Genomic DNA, 14,868 nt, shown 5'->3' with positions numbered 1-14,868 from the left:
CTTAGTTGGCTAGCGTGCAACTATCAATACTATCTCCTAACCTTAGTAGCTATAGAGGCAAAGTTTGGATAGTCTAAGCTAAGCAGCTAACACTTGCTATTAACAGCATCGCTATCATTATTTTCCCATTACCAAATTACAACTTTCCCTTGAGTAAACAAAACTGTGTCTATTGATCTTTGAAGGGTTCAAATGGGTGTGAAAATATCTGCAGCCTACACTTTTCAGGGTCTGTTTTGAGCTTTTTGGAAGGGAATAAATAGTATTTCTCCTTCCATACTCTTTGAGTACTCTGTGTCACTATTGCATGTTCCCTAGGGATAATGCTAAAAGTCAATTAATAAAAAGTTGTCACATAGGAGTCAATAGAGATCTGTCAACATGTTGTCAGACTTCCACTTGCCATTTGACCACTGCACTGGGATTTGGCAGTTTGCATCATTTGGAAGGTGAGTGGCTTTGCAAAAGGTGACCTTGTAACAGTTAGAGATCTGATGTTGCATCAAAAACCATTCCGAACTACACCGGACTACAATGAAACAAATCAGCAGTGGATAAGAAGAAAAGCATTTGATATTTTACTGCAACATCCACTGATGATGGTGGTTGAGGCTCGGCAAATAATCTGACTAAAAGGAAAATGAGAAAGTAATGTATATGGTTCCAAAGTCAAGTCTTCTCTGGGTGATTGATCTAATGTTAGGTAAAAATATAACCAGTTGAAAGGTTATATTTGATTATGTTCAAACAATTGTAACCAACCATATTAATCATGTAGGGCAGACATGTTTCTGGGTTACAAAAGTATTAAGTACAACTTAAATTAATGAAGCGATCAGCACAAAGTTTTGACCTCAATAGTTGCCCGGGACCTTATTGGTGAGATTGCATGTTTTCCCTGTTCTTCTAAGTTTATTTTTTGGGGGGGATCTTTGTTTTTCCCCCACCGTCCTCAAAAAATAGATAAATAGATTGAGAATCAGAAAGAGAAAAACTTTATTTGTCCCTGAGGGACATTGGGAGGACATCAACGCTGTGAACAGGTGAACATCAGGAATAAAATAAAAAAAATGAAAAAAGGGAACTATATATAATATATATAATTCTCTTTTTTATAGATACATTCAAAAAAACAGTATGCCAATCAAAGCACCTTCCACATCACAGTAAGTATCTCCCTGATTTGTTTTGTGTGACAAGCCTTTCTGTGAGGAGTTTTGCATGTTCCAGTGTTCTTACAATTCAATTATATGCAGTAGGTTAATTAAAGACTAACAAACCCCCACGTGAATGAGAAACTGAATGGTTAAATTTATATGTGGCCCTGTGATCAACTGGGACCCAGTCCAGGGTGATGTAATGAATGAATTAATTATAGACTGTAGACCTGCGATTGGCTGGCAACTGTACCTGTGTGCAAAATTGATTTTCTCCATCACCTTCATGTGGACAGGTTAAATGGTATAGACAATAAGTCAATCAATAAATAAATGAATGTTTAAGAAATCACTGTTACCACTGTTACCTCCAACCTTCTTTTCACTTCACATTCTCCCATAAGAACAACAACAATGATGAAAAGACAAATGTGTATTTAGAGCCCTTTCAAACAGTGTTGTAAAAGTGAAAAGGGATAGGAGTAGGATACAACTAAAATACAGACATATAGTCAATTCATTCATTCAACTTATCCAGTAGAAAGGGAATAAGGATGAGGCTGGAGGCACCCAATCAACTGCTATGATTTCCTTGCTCTTTTTGATATTTCAAATTGTAGTTAAACAGAGCAAACTTTGGTCAAAGGCATAACATTACATAACTGTTATGTTGGTCCAAGAAGTTTTTTGATATGCTTGTCATTACAGATTTTTTTAATGCACATTTTGATTTCTGTTCAGATATTTGTTGTTGTAAGATTCACTACATGGCCAAAAATATTCACTCACCCATCCAAATAATTGGAATCAGGTGTTCCAATCACTTCCATGGCCACAGGTGTATAAAATCAAGAATCTAGACTTGTAGACTATTTTTTTTTTTTACAAACATTTGTGAAAGAATGGGTTGCTCTCAGGAGCTCAGTGAATTCCAAATGGAACTGTGATAGGATGCTACCTGTATAACAAATCCATTCGTGAAATGTCCTCGCTCTTAAATATTACGGTCAACTGTCAGCTGTATTATAAGAACACAGAAGTGTTTGGGAACAACAGCCACTCAGCCACAAAGTGGTAGGCCACATAAACTGACAGAGCAGGGTCAGCGGATGCTGAGGTGCATAGTGTGAAGAGGTCGGCAATTTTCTGCAGAGTCAATCGCTACAGGCCTCGAAACCTCATGTGGCCTTCAGATTAGCTCAAGAACAGGGTGCAGAGAGCTTCATAGAATTGGTTTCTGTGGCTGAGCAGCTGCATCCAAGCCACATGTCACCAAGTGCAATGCAAAGCGTTGGATGCAGTGGTGTTAAGCACGCCGCCTGTTAACTCTAGGGCAGTCGAGTGACGAATTGCACTTTTCCATCTTGCAATCTGATGGACAAGTCTGGGTTAGGCAGTTGCCAGGAGAATGCTGCTTGTCTGACTGCATTGTGCCAAGTGTGAAGTCTGGTGAAAGGGGGATTATAGTGTGGGGTTATTTCTCAGGAGTTGGCCTTGGCACCTTAGTTCCTCTGAAAGGAACTCTGAAAGCTTCTGCATACCAAGACATTTTGGACCATTCCACGCTCCCAACTTTGTGGGAACAGTTTGGAGCTGGCCCCTTCCTTTTCCAAAATGACTGTGCACCAGTGCACAAAGCAAGGCCCATAAAGACATGGATGACAGAGTCTGATGTGGATGAACTTGACTGGCCTGCACAGAGTCCTGACCTCAACCCCAAAGAACCCCTTTGGGATGAATTAGAGTAGAGACTGAGAGCCAGGCCTTCTTGTCCAATATCAGTGTGTGACCTCACACATGCGCTTCTGGAAGAATGGTCCAAAATTCTTATAAACACACTCCTGAACCTTGGGGACAGAAGTGTTGAAGTTGTTATAGCTGCAAAGGGTTGAACAACGTCATAATGAACCCTATGGATAAGGAATGGGATGTCACCTCAGTTCATGTGTGAGTCAAGGCAGGTGAGCAAATACTTTTGGCCATATAGTGTAGGTAAGAATGCACAGCAATGTAATTATTGAAAAAGCTTGTTCCTGGTTCAATTCCCACAGGGGGGCCTTTCTGTGTCAAGTCTGCATTTTCTACCCGCGCTAAAGGGTAAATATTTCATTTACACTTTGGCCAACAGCAGATGGTTCTGGATTCTGTCCGCAGTTCTGCCCTTGGCCTCACAGTGATTTCGTTTTCAGGCTCACAACATTCTTGTCAAGAACACCAAGGATAGCATTCTCTGCTTCACATCATAATAAAATCTCCTACTTTGGTATTGTACTTGTTTTCACCATAATAGGCTTTAAAGTTACGATAAATATAGAATGATTTAATGATAACTAGAAAGAATATATTTGAAATGACTTGAAAATGTTGTCATACATAATTCCTAAATTCTTCAGTTAAAATGTACAATCTCCTATAATAATGTATATATGTAAACTATAAAAGACTGAGAGTTTTGACATTATTCACTGGAGTTAATGATGGCTTGTCCTGCAATCCATCCCTAAAGAAAGCCTTTTTGCTATAAATATATTCCTCCCAATGCAGTTCAGTCTCATGATACTGGATCCATCACGGTAACAAAAACACCTTGCACAATATGTATCGTCATAACCTCTCTGTCTTCTTCGTTATTTGGTAAAGACAAGGTTCACCGTGTTTGACAGCACCAAGTGTCAGAACAGAAAAACAATCTGACCGTCAATAGTAAAAAAGATAATAGGATGGGACTGTCATGGCTTTTAATCTCATCTGGAATGGGTTGTCATTTAATTTGTTTTACAAAGGGCAACAATAAAAAGTTTTTTCTCATAAAGGTGCTGCACTCAGTTGGAAACAATAAGATATCAATATATTTACCGTGAAACAGTGATGGTGTAGCATAATACAAAATACCAACCAAGTTGGTGCAGCCACACCTGTCTGTAACAAAATGTATTGCGTTGATCTAACCCTTCAAAGACGTGAGATGTACTTTAAAGAATGTTACAGCTTTACACATTTATTTGTGCCATTATGATTTATCTAGAAGCCATACAACCAAAAATTAGATTAAAGTTACGACAACTTTTGAAAGATGACTGAGACAAATTGAACACATAATGTAAATTAAATATAAAACAGTTTCCTTCTTGGAATGCCAAAGTGAATCATCTGCCTCAAATAAATGTAAGCAAACTTAAGGGCGACTGTTGATTTAACGATTTCATAATTTGTTTTTGGTAAGTCAATGCATAAATAAACAATTGAATTGAAAAAATATCTGTTATTTTTCCTATTTTTTACATGTTTGTACACAAACACAATCACCCACGCAACTTCCGAAAAAAAAAAAAAGTTTTTTTTTTTTTTTATTCAACATGGATTCCATCAAAATGATAACACCTTTTTAAGGATGATTGTAAATAAATGGCCATCACATTATATTGATAAGCAATTTACACATAATGTAAATAAAATATAAAACATCCTAAAAATCACCTGTAAAAATTACTTAACGGAACTTGTTCATTTAACAACTTTGCTTTTTTGCCAGTTTCCTTCTTGGAATGTCGTAGTGAATCATCTGCCTCCAATAAATGTAACCAGATTACCAGCAAGCAAACTTAAGGGTGACTGTTGATTTAATGATTATATAATTTGTTTTGAGTGAGTAAATGCATAAATAAACAATTTAATTAAAAATAATATCAGTTAATTTTCCTGTTTTTTACACGTTTGTACACAAATGGAATGCCACAGTGAATCATCTGCCTCCAATTAATGTAACAAGATAACCAGCAAGCAAACTTAAGGCGACTGTTGATTTAAAGATTACACAATTTGGGTAAGTCAATACATAAATGAACAATTCAGTTAAAAAAATATCAGTTATTTTTCCTGTTTTTGACCACAAACACCCACGCAACTTCCGACAAAAAAGAAGTTTTTTTTATTAAACATGGATTCCATCTAAATGATAACACCTTTTTAAGGATGATTGTAAATAAATAACCATCACATTATCTTTTTAAGCAATTTACTCATAACGTAAATGAAATATGAAAGGTCCTAAAAATCACCTGTAAAAATTACGTAACAGGAACTTGTTCATGTAACAACTTTGCTTTTTTGCCAGTTTCCTTCTTGGAATGTCGTAGTGAATCATCTGCCTCCAATAAGTGTAACCAGATTACCAGCAAGCAAACTTAAGGGTGACTGTTGATTTAATGATTACATAATTTGTTTTGGGTGAGTAAATGCATGAATAAACAATTGAATTAAAAACAATATCAGTTAATTTTCTTCTTTTTTACACGTTTGTACACAAATGGAATGCCACAGTGAATCATCTGCCTCCAATAAATGTAACAGGATAACCAGTAAGCAAACTTGAGGGCGACTGTTGATTTAACGATTGCATAATTTGGTTAAGTCATTACATAAATAAACAATTGAATTAAAAAAAAAATCAGTTATTTTTCCTGTTTTTTTTACACGTTTGACCACAAACAACCACGCAACTTCCGAAAAAAAACAAAACTTTTTTTTTTCATTTACAAGGATTCCATCAAAATGATGACGCCTTTTTGAGGATAATTGTAAATAAATGACCATCACATTATCTTTTTAAGCAATTTTTCCCCTCTTGAAGCAGCGGTAAGTGTCCTGTTTTCACCAGAGGGAGCAGAGCCACCCCACGGATCCTCGAACACACACCCACAACATGTGGCCAGTAGGAGGGGCTGTGTGGAGGTGTTTTTGAAGGTGATGCCGCAAACCCGGCCGGAGCGTCGCAAACCAGGTGTTTTTTTTTTGCTTGGGGGAAGGTGATGTCGTAAAGCGGAAAGGGGATGGGAGGGGTGAGGAAGGGGTGAGAAAGGAGAGGCGAAAAAAAAAAAAAAGGGAGGGTGGTGACTTGCGAGCGTCTACGTTTCTGACTAGCGAGAGGATCATGGCGGATGGCCCCAGGTGTAAGCGTAGGAAACAGGCGAACCCGAAGAGGAGCAGCGGTAAGTCCAAACTTCGCCGTCGGACCAGGCGGGAGGGTTACCGGTGAGCTTTTCACTCGGTAAACTCACCCGCAGACTTGTTTAAAGTGAGTTAGAACCCTTTTGGTGGACTTTTGGGGAGCGGTTGTGTCACAATGTGGTGTTGAACCGTTATACCTGGCTGGCTTTTTTCTCCGCCTAGCGGTACAAGGTACATGGGGCCGCTAGTCCGTTGAACCGTTATTCGTACGTAATAACAACTCCGCTTGTGTGCGTTTTATTTCCCCCTCACACTTTCTTTCACTTCTTATTTCAACACTTTTTTTTTCCTCTCACGGCCACGTTTCGGTGGCAGTTTACGGAGCATTTCACTCAACAACGTGGCCGTTGAGCGCTGTTTGGTGTTTATTGTGTAATATTTTCGAGCAGGGCGAGGTTGCTGGCTGACTTTGGGACGGTTAAATTTTTCGAGTGAGAGCTTTTTTTTTTCTTTCTTTTTTTCCCTTTTCTTTTTTTCTCGCAATGATGGCTAATAGATGGGATATTTCTTTTTTTCGCCACTTCAGCCCCCCTCGTTGCAACACCACATTTTTGCTCCCTTGAGGTAAGAGTTGCCTCTAACTGCGATCTTCAGTTTCCTTTTTGCACCTGCAAATTCAGTTTGGGCTTTTAAAGATACTTTCCAGCTGCGTAAACAAAACAAAACGACACTATTGCTTTCTTTTGAAAATCTACAACATTCATGTGTTTTCCACGCCAAGGCCTACTTGTTATCATTATGTAATATTGATTATTGATGTATGTTAATTTAACTTTAATGTCTACTCGATTGAGAATTATTCCAAATCCCCGTTACATCACACCGGCATGTAACGTAAATCTACTCGTACACGTTTAGTTGCCGTTATGAGACACAATGTGCGTTCGTATTTAAGCGCGGTTGTGAGCCAAGGGGGCTGGAAAGCACCTTTTTTTTTTCTCCTGCTGACGACACGACGGTGACTCGGTGCGTCCGTACAGGAGCCATCACCATCATCATCATGTTTACCTGAACGCGGATAACGGGGCAGACAAATCGCAGGGAAATAAACAGAAATAACACACTCTCGACCCTTAACGGAACCGGATCCGCTTAGCCGTTACCTTTTAGGCTCTGCATCCCGAAAGGAGCCTGGAAATCGCTCCAAATGTCAGCTTGTGCAGGTAGAAGGTTTATGTTTTTTTTCAACGGTGGGGATTTTGCGCTGAGGCTGCCCGGCGTAGTTGCTCGTCTGGCTTCTATTCTCGCGGAATTTATCACATCCGGACCACCTGTACCTATTTTAGCTGCACCTCCTGTGTGGTTTTGTGCGCTGCTCGCCCCGTTTTCTCAAGCGCAGCCAGCCGATGTTGGCGTGCTCGTGTATGTGTGTCCTTGTGCGTGTGTGTATTTATATGCGTAGCTGTGCAAATTTGACGGTGCACATGGTGGTTATTTCCGTCAATCTCACCGTGTTTGATAACGCTGTTTCATGATGATTGGTCTCTGTGTACAGAGCTTTGGTAATTCCTTGTTCAATTTACCCTAGCAGAGCAAGGAAGGGAATGGCGGTTAGTGCTATTACTGCAGTGTAGGCGGGGTTGCTGCTTATTTCTGGACCACAGACAGCCAGGTACGCAAGGTGATGCAACACCTTTAAAGGTGTATTTTTGACGATTTACCCGTGATATCACCTTAGTGTGAGGCTCACACTTTATTTCAACATGCTAGTATGCATTTTTACTCACCATGCTTTTACAATTAAAGCCCTAAATTATGAAAGAGACAAATCCCATCCTCTAGCAACACTGTTCACAATCAAGTAGCAATCAGCTAAGTCTTGACCTCCTTAATTTGCTTTTATTTGTCCCGTCATGCTCACTATTTCCTTCCTACCTCAGCAAAGAATAGGATTCTAGTTTTATGACTGATTTTTCAGTCTAACCCAGTTGATTGTTTTCACGCCCCAATGCACCATTATGTCCAGCCTGTCAGTACCTTGGTTGGACTAACAGCTACTTTTGTTCAAGAAGTTTCCTGATGTGCTTGTCATTATCTGAACTGTCAATATACTTTTGCAATTTGAAACATGATAGAATTCAGTTTGTGTTAAAAAGAAATCTTTATCCTTACATTTCATCTTATCCCTCACACAGGGCTGTGGTGGGGCTGGAGTCAATCCCAGCTGTCATTGACACAGGGTGCACCAGTCAGTGACGGAGCCGCATATAGAGACATATATCCGTCAACTTCCCCATTCACACTTATGGCAGACAATTTATCTTGTATATTTTTTTGTTCTGCGGGAGGAAACTGGGGACCCTGAACATTTGAATTCCACACAGAAAGGCCCGAGTCTGATCAAACCAGTTGGTTGGTGCTGTGAGGCCAGCACCAAGCACACATCACCATGCCATTTCATTTGTACTGCACTTGAAATGAAAACCTCTTTTAAATGTATTTTTATTCCTCTTAATACTGGCCCTGTATTAAAAGTCCTTAAAGGAGAAACATCAACTTGTGCAGGGATATGCAGATGCTTGCCTCAGTAGATTTGGGGCAAGAGGCTGGGTACATCCAGACCTGATGCTGCATACGTGGACACATTCATTTGATACTGTCATTAATCCCCTCATGCATATCTATAGAAAGTTTGGAGTCCTCAGTAAACCTGCTGCATGATGTTAGACCGAGATTCCATAGGAAAACTACCAAGGCACAGGAAGAACATGCAAATGCCGCACAGAAAACACGTAATCAGTAATTGAAATTGAAACAAGAATTGTCTTGTTGTGAGGCGGTGGTGCTATAACACCAATCACCCAACTTACATAAAGTCATTCACATATCTGAATTAATATATTGCGGCATGCATTGAAATGAAAAAATTAAATAAGCTAAATTAACCTGTCAAATTATTTATGACACACTTTCTGATCTAGTGTTAAACTAAGAGTTTAAGTTGTACCTTAATACCCTCACATGTTCCAAGAACTCATTTAGATTAATATTTTTATGACAATTGTAATGAACATTATGAAACAGCCTCAGAGGATATCACATGGCTATTATGTGTCCATATAATAGCACATTAGAAGTTGGGTCAAAATGAGATAGCCATAGCCATTTAAAAAATAGAAATAGAAATAGCGATTTTGTAATAGCCATATTTGTGGTGATATGTGGCTTCCATTAGTTTAATCTAGTTTGAACCAGTAGGTTAACACTGGTATGTCTTTGAGATAAATTATTAGACAAAGATTTGGTTTCATAACGTTACATTACATTACATTACATTACAGTCATTTGACAGATGCTTTTATCAAAAGCGACTCACAAAAAGTGAGTAACATGGGTAAAAAAACCCTAGTTCAGTCTGACATTTGATTCACAGGTAACCAGTCACAGAAGATCCGAAGTCGGAAGTCAGAAATGACCACTCCACCAAATAGCCATCTCAGAACCATATACCATCATACATTAATTTCATAAGTGCGATTAGTTTCCTGTCAACTTTGCCAGCAAGAGCAAACACAGTTAACTGAATTGTAAGTTTGTCTTTGTACAAGAAAAAGTTGGAGCAATATTTCAGTCATTAATTAGTCCTTAGGTTACATTTCATCCTTGGAGGGATGCTGATGATCAGATGTTTAGGCACCCATACTTAAATATTCTAAGGGACCTACAAGTGAAATTGAAGCTAAATAACTAGTCCTGAGGTGGAGGGACACATTATTTCCTCCAGTTTGACTGATAAAAGAATTAGAAATGCTGTTTGTATGGATGACTAAACTCACCTATCTCTCTAGTTTGTCTTATTATTTTCTCTGACAACTGCTGTGAACATGGTGATTTAAATACAGGCAAGAGACATCTTGGGAAATGTTAGCTTGAAAACCCACCCTATTTCCCTATTGTCTTGTTTTAATGTGTGTAGGATGAAATACACATTATTCACTTGATATGATCTAAAAGTAGATCATTATTACATATGCTTCTCTCAGCAGTGCAGTTAAGTCTGAAGAGGAAAGTCATTCCAGAGTTTTTCATGCAAGTACAAATTTGACTGTCAGCCTCCACAAAAGATTTTGTTGAACATCCACAGGTTCACCGCTGCCACTTATGTCGCGGATCCATAATGTAGGGCCTTCGCCTTATCAAAAAACTGTCCCTTATGTGTGTTTGAGTCCACCCTCAGTTGGATTTTATTACAGTTTGGGAACTACAAGAATGTAGTCTGGTTTTATGTACCTTGACAAGATAAATACAGCCGCTTAGTCCCAGTCAGAGCTTTACCAGCTGCCTGCTCGTCCTCCACAGATAAAGAACCTGGATGTTTTTTTTCCTCTTGGTTATGATTTAGGAATCACTATAGTTTGTAGTACTCCGACTTAACCAGTAACAGTGTAATGCTGCATATGTAGATATCAGCTATTTACTTTCAGAATAGCAGATGGTTGTTGATTTGAAAGTGCTTTAAATTAATGATTAAGAGAAAGCATCTTGTTGGTAATGGGCGCATGGATAATTTGATGTTGTGTGGGATTGAAAGAGAAACATGTCTCTTCTAGATGCCCAAGAGACGCGCTTTTTTTTCCCCTTAACTTGACTTCTTATATTTAAGAAACGTATATGCGCCCACACGCACACACACACAGATATATACACACACACATACACAGAAACACACATATATAGTGTTGTGTTTTTTACATTATAACAGAAGCGCTGCTGTCTTAAGAATAACATGGGTAAAAAACCCTAGTTCAATCTGACATTTGATTCACAGGTAAAGTTGTAGCCAACTATTGTCAATTAGATGATAGTGAGAAAGTAAAGGGTGTCAAGAGATACTGTATAAGCGGCAGTTATGGTGAACAGGAGATCTTAATTGACCTTTAGTGGTTGGTCTTTCATGAACAGCTCGGGCCTTTGTGAGTGTGTGTGTGCTTGTGTGTGTCCTTCCTGTCATTACAGATCTTGTTATGGAATGACAAGGCACTTGTCTTTAGCAAGTCAGCATTATTTCCTTCCACAGTCACCCAATGATGCTCCTAAGTGAGCACTGTGTATGTATGCATGTATGTGTGTGTCTGGGGTGGTATGTGTGGGTGCACGCACGTATGTGCATGCGTGTGTGTGTTAGCATCATGGTGGGAAACTGTTGCTTTCACTCAGTCTTTGCAAGACACCACAGTACTTACCTGTTTATTTACATTCATTAACATGTGGCCTAGGGTGGCATGGTATCGTAGTGATTAGCGCTTCACAGCATGAAGGACCCTGGTTTGATTTTGACAAGAAAACCTTTCTGTGTGAAGTTTGCATGTTCTCCACGTGTCTGCGTGGGATTCCTCTGGGTTCTCTGGGTTCCAAAAAAACGCAGCAGGCTAATTGGAAAAATTGGGAGAATGGCCCCGAATGTGTGAGCAAATGGTTGTCTGTTTGTATATGTGGCCCTGCGACTGACTGGTGACCAGTCCTGGCTGTACCCTGCCTCTAGCTGATGACAGCTGGGATAGGCTCCAGCATCCCCCGCGACTCTTAGTGCAGGATAAGCAGCAGAAGATGGATGGATGGATGGATGGATGGATGGATGGATGGATGGATGGATGGATGGATGGATGGATGGATGGATGGATGGATGGATGGATGGATGGATGGATGGATGGATGGATGGATGGATGGATGGATGGATGGATGGATGTTGAGGCTCCTTCTGACTGGTGAGTTTGAATTCGATGGCAGTGACTGATAATGACCCCTTTGCAATTAGGCAAGGGAAGGTAGATTACTTCATAATACTGAGGAAATTCAATAGGTTTTATATGATGCACAAACATACAAAAATGCAAATACAATTTGCCACACAGACCTGTCACTACATGTCACTTTGGCCAAAACACCCAAAGCCTGTAACTGATTCCAAGGAAAACTCAGCAACAAAACCTCATAACTTTTGGGCTGAAAGTATATAATATTTGTCCATTGTGCTTCAAAAGTGATTGGAGTGATTATTTGATTGCAAAAATAGCACAAATTATTTTCTGCGGTTGCAGCTTTCTTGTCCCATGCAGCTTTCCAGACTGCTGTCCTTTGTTTCCATTCAAAATCCCTGTGTTATAGAGGCTCAAGTGTTAGCCAGCAGCTTAAGCTCAAATGTGACTGGAGCAGACAGAGCTGATGGAGCTGAGCTGTGGGAGATGGGACATTTTCTCCCATTACAGACATGTGAGCAAGTGCACGCTCTTCAGTAAACAATAAAATGTGCTTTCAGCGGTTTATGAATATGTGGATGTGTAGGCCTGCAGCAATATAACTGACTGTGTTCTCAAATACTGTTTCTTTTTCTTTCTTTCTGTCTCTTTAAATACATTACACACTGCATAAAATGATAAATGACCAGGGCAGTCTTGTTTTGACTCCTGCCACAGTTTGGAGTCAGTACATGCAGAGCTGTTTGTGTTACATGAAAGACACTATTAAAAACTAATAACTATTTGTGCATGTTTGTGCATGGGTGTGTGTGTATGTGTGTGCATGTGTGTGTATGTGTGTGTGAGAGAGAGAGAGAGCGAGCGAGAGAGAGAGTCATAGAGAGAGAGAAAGAAAGGGAAAGAGTAAGAGATAGAGAGAGAGAGGGAATTCTAATGGTCATATTAGAATGAAGATATGTAACCATTCTTCATTCTCTTGTGTCCATCTTTTTGAGTGACAGAACTGAGGGTGGCAGCTCCTTTGGCTCACAGGAACTGTCCTAAAGTGCCTCCAGGCTCAGCACCGAGCTCCTACTAATCCTCTGTGGCTAAGAACTGCTCTGCTGTGATTTGCTGCACACTTTGAATCACTTTGATTTAAAGTTGAGTGCATCTTAAGGGTAACAACAAAATAACAAAAGCAAAGTTAAGGCAGGAAAATGAGGAGGGTGGTGCTCTGGAAGGGTCTACTTTAGAGCTCAGACCCCCAACAGAAGCGGATGTAAATAGATAAGTAAATAGGTACAAAATCCTCATATGCTGCTATATTCCCAAATAACATTGATGTATAAAAAGTTTACAGGTTCAATTTTCCACGTTATACACCCAAAGAATAGGTGCATCAGATATCACTTGCATTGACCACTTGCACGCTGTTCAACCTTAAGCTACTTGAATGGAGCTATGATGCTTTAATATGAGAGATGAGAACAACTTTTTTTTTTTTTTTTAGCAGCTCTTCCTGACTTACAAAAGGTTAACAGATAGTTGAAAAGATCATTTTTCAGTGCATGTCCGTGACAAAATGCCTATCTAGGCAATTGTGTATCATGTGACCTTTTTTGACGATGAAAGTTTCAGAAATGTGTGTGTATATATAAATAAACACTGACACATACACACACACACACTGCAAAATTCCAGATCAAAGGTGACTTCAAAAGCTGAAAGATTAAATTAAACATGCAAACTGGAGGAGACCTCCCATCACAGTTGCAAGTCTCAGGGGACATACATCATAAGTGGTGCACAGGTTGATTCAGAGGAACTTGAACTCACTAAGGATGTTGCAGAAGCCTATTAAGTTTTACCAGCAGCAGGACAGATGGGAGTCGAATAGTCAGCAGTCCATTCCCAGATGGAGGAAAACATACTGCAGGACTGGAGCTAAAACTCAACCTATTCCAAGGTCCTTCTCTCAGAATGAATATATATCAAATGCAAGGCCTATGTCTGGTTAATCATGTCTCATATACAACAATTCAGAAATAAATGTCAGTTTTTGTCAATCAGTCAGTTGATTCTACTTTTAATTTCAGTTAGATAAATATGATCAGCATTCGTGATATAAAAGATAAAAGTAATAAGATAAAACTAGATATCAACTTCCATGTACCTGGGTATTTCCCTGCAATTGTGAAGTAATTTTGTGCTAATTAAAATTGTCAATTTTCTAGTCATCATCTGAATTTTTATCAATGGCAAGTATATTCAATTAGATTTTTCTGTTTATTTGTTTTTTATGAACTTTAGATAAGTCCTTTAAAAATTCAGACAGACAGTTTTGTCAATTTTTTTGATCATTTCATATTCAAATTTCGATATTGTTGGAGCCTCAGTATGATCTCGCTCATTCTTGCACAGGAGTGCCGGCTATGATGATTCCTCAGATACAGGATGATGAGGCTGGGGGTGATGCTGCTGAAACCCACACAGGGTGAAACAAACAGATGAAGAGCTGGCAACTTCCAACATCTTTGCATCTGAGATGCAATATGTGCATTTCACAATTTCATGTTATTTGTCATGTTAGTGACTAGTGACTCGGTCCTTTTCATAAGAAAATAACAAGTGATATCTCTCTCGCTCTTTCCCTCTCTCTCTCTCTCTCTCTCGCTCTCTCTCTCTGTATCTCTCTCTCTCTCTCTCTCTCTATATATATATATATGTATAAATTATTTTGTGATCAAATGTTTGGTCATTTTTGGTTAATTTGTAGGATTCTCATTTTTACTTCTTTTGTTTCTAATATTTCAGAAAAATATCTTCAGGCTTTTTGGATCATTTAATGATGTTTTTATGTAAAACATCATGACTGTGGAGGTGACAAAAGTCATTTAAAAAAGTAATAGTTGAATATACAGAGGAAAAAGCAAGATGTTTTACTAGATATAACACTTCTTAAAACATCAGAAACAAAGACTTCTCAAAAAGAAACCAGAAACTCATTTGAAAATAATCTTCATGTT

At 39.0% G+C, this 14,868-nt stretch overlaps 1 protein-coding gene across 2 annotated transcripts in view; it reads left to right on the top strand.

Moving 5' to 3' along the window:
* The first annotated feature begins 6,022 nt into the window (after nucleotides 1–6,022).
* LOC147217584 (zinc finger E-box-binding homeobox 1-like) overlaps nucleotides 6,023–14,868 on the top strand; it is a 64,661-nt gene continuing 55,815 nt past the window's right edge. The window contains exon 1 of one of the 2 annotated variants that reach the window (XM_086175933.1): nucleotides 6,023–6,145. In XM_086175933.1, the coding sequence (XP_086032059.1) occupies nucleotides 6,088–6,145 (58 nt within the window). In that variant the 5' untranslated portion in view covers nucleotides 6,023–6,087. Of the gene's footprint in view, nucleotides 6,146–7,291; nucleotides 7,328–14,868 lie in introns of those variants that run through there. The other variant, XM_086175934.1, reaches the window with a different exon arrangement.

This window comes from Fistularia commersonii, chromosome 28 (assembly GCF_037954325.1).
Source record: "Fistularia commersonii isolate RoL2024-O1a breed Wild chromosome 28, RoL_Fcom_v1.0, whole genome shotgun sequence".
NCBI lineage: Eukaryota > Metazoa > Chordata > Actinopteri > Syngnathiformes > Fistulariidae > Fistularia > Fistularia commersonii.
This window is presented reverse-complemented; position numbering and strand designations above follow the sequence as displayed.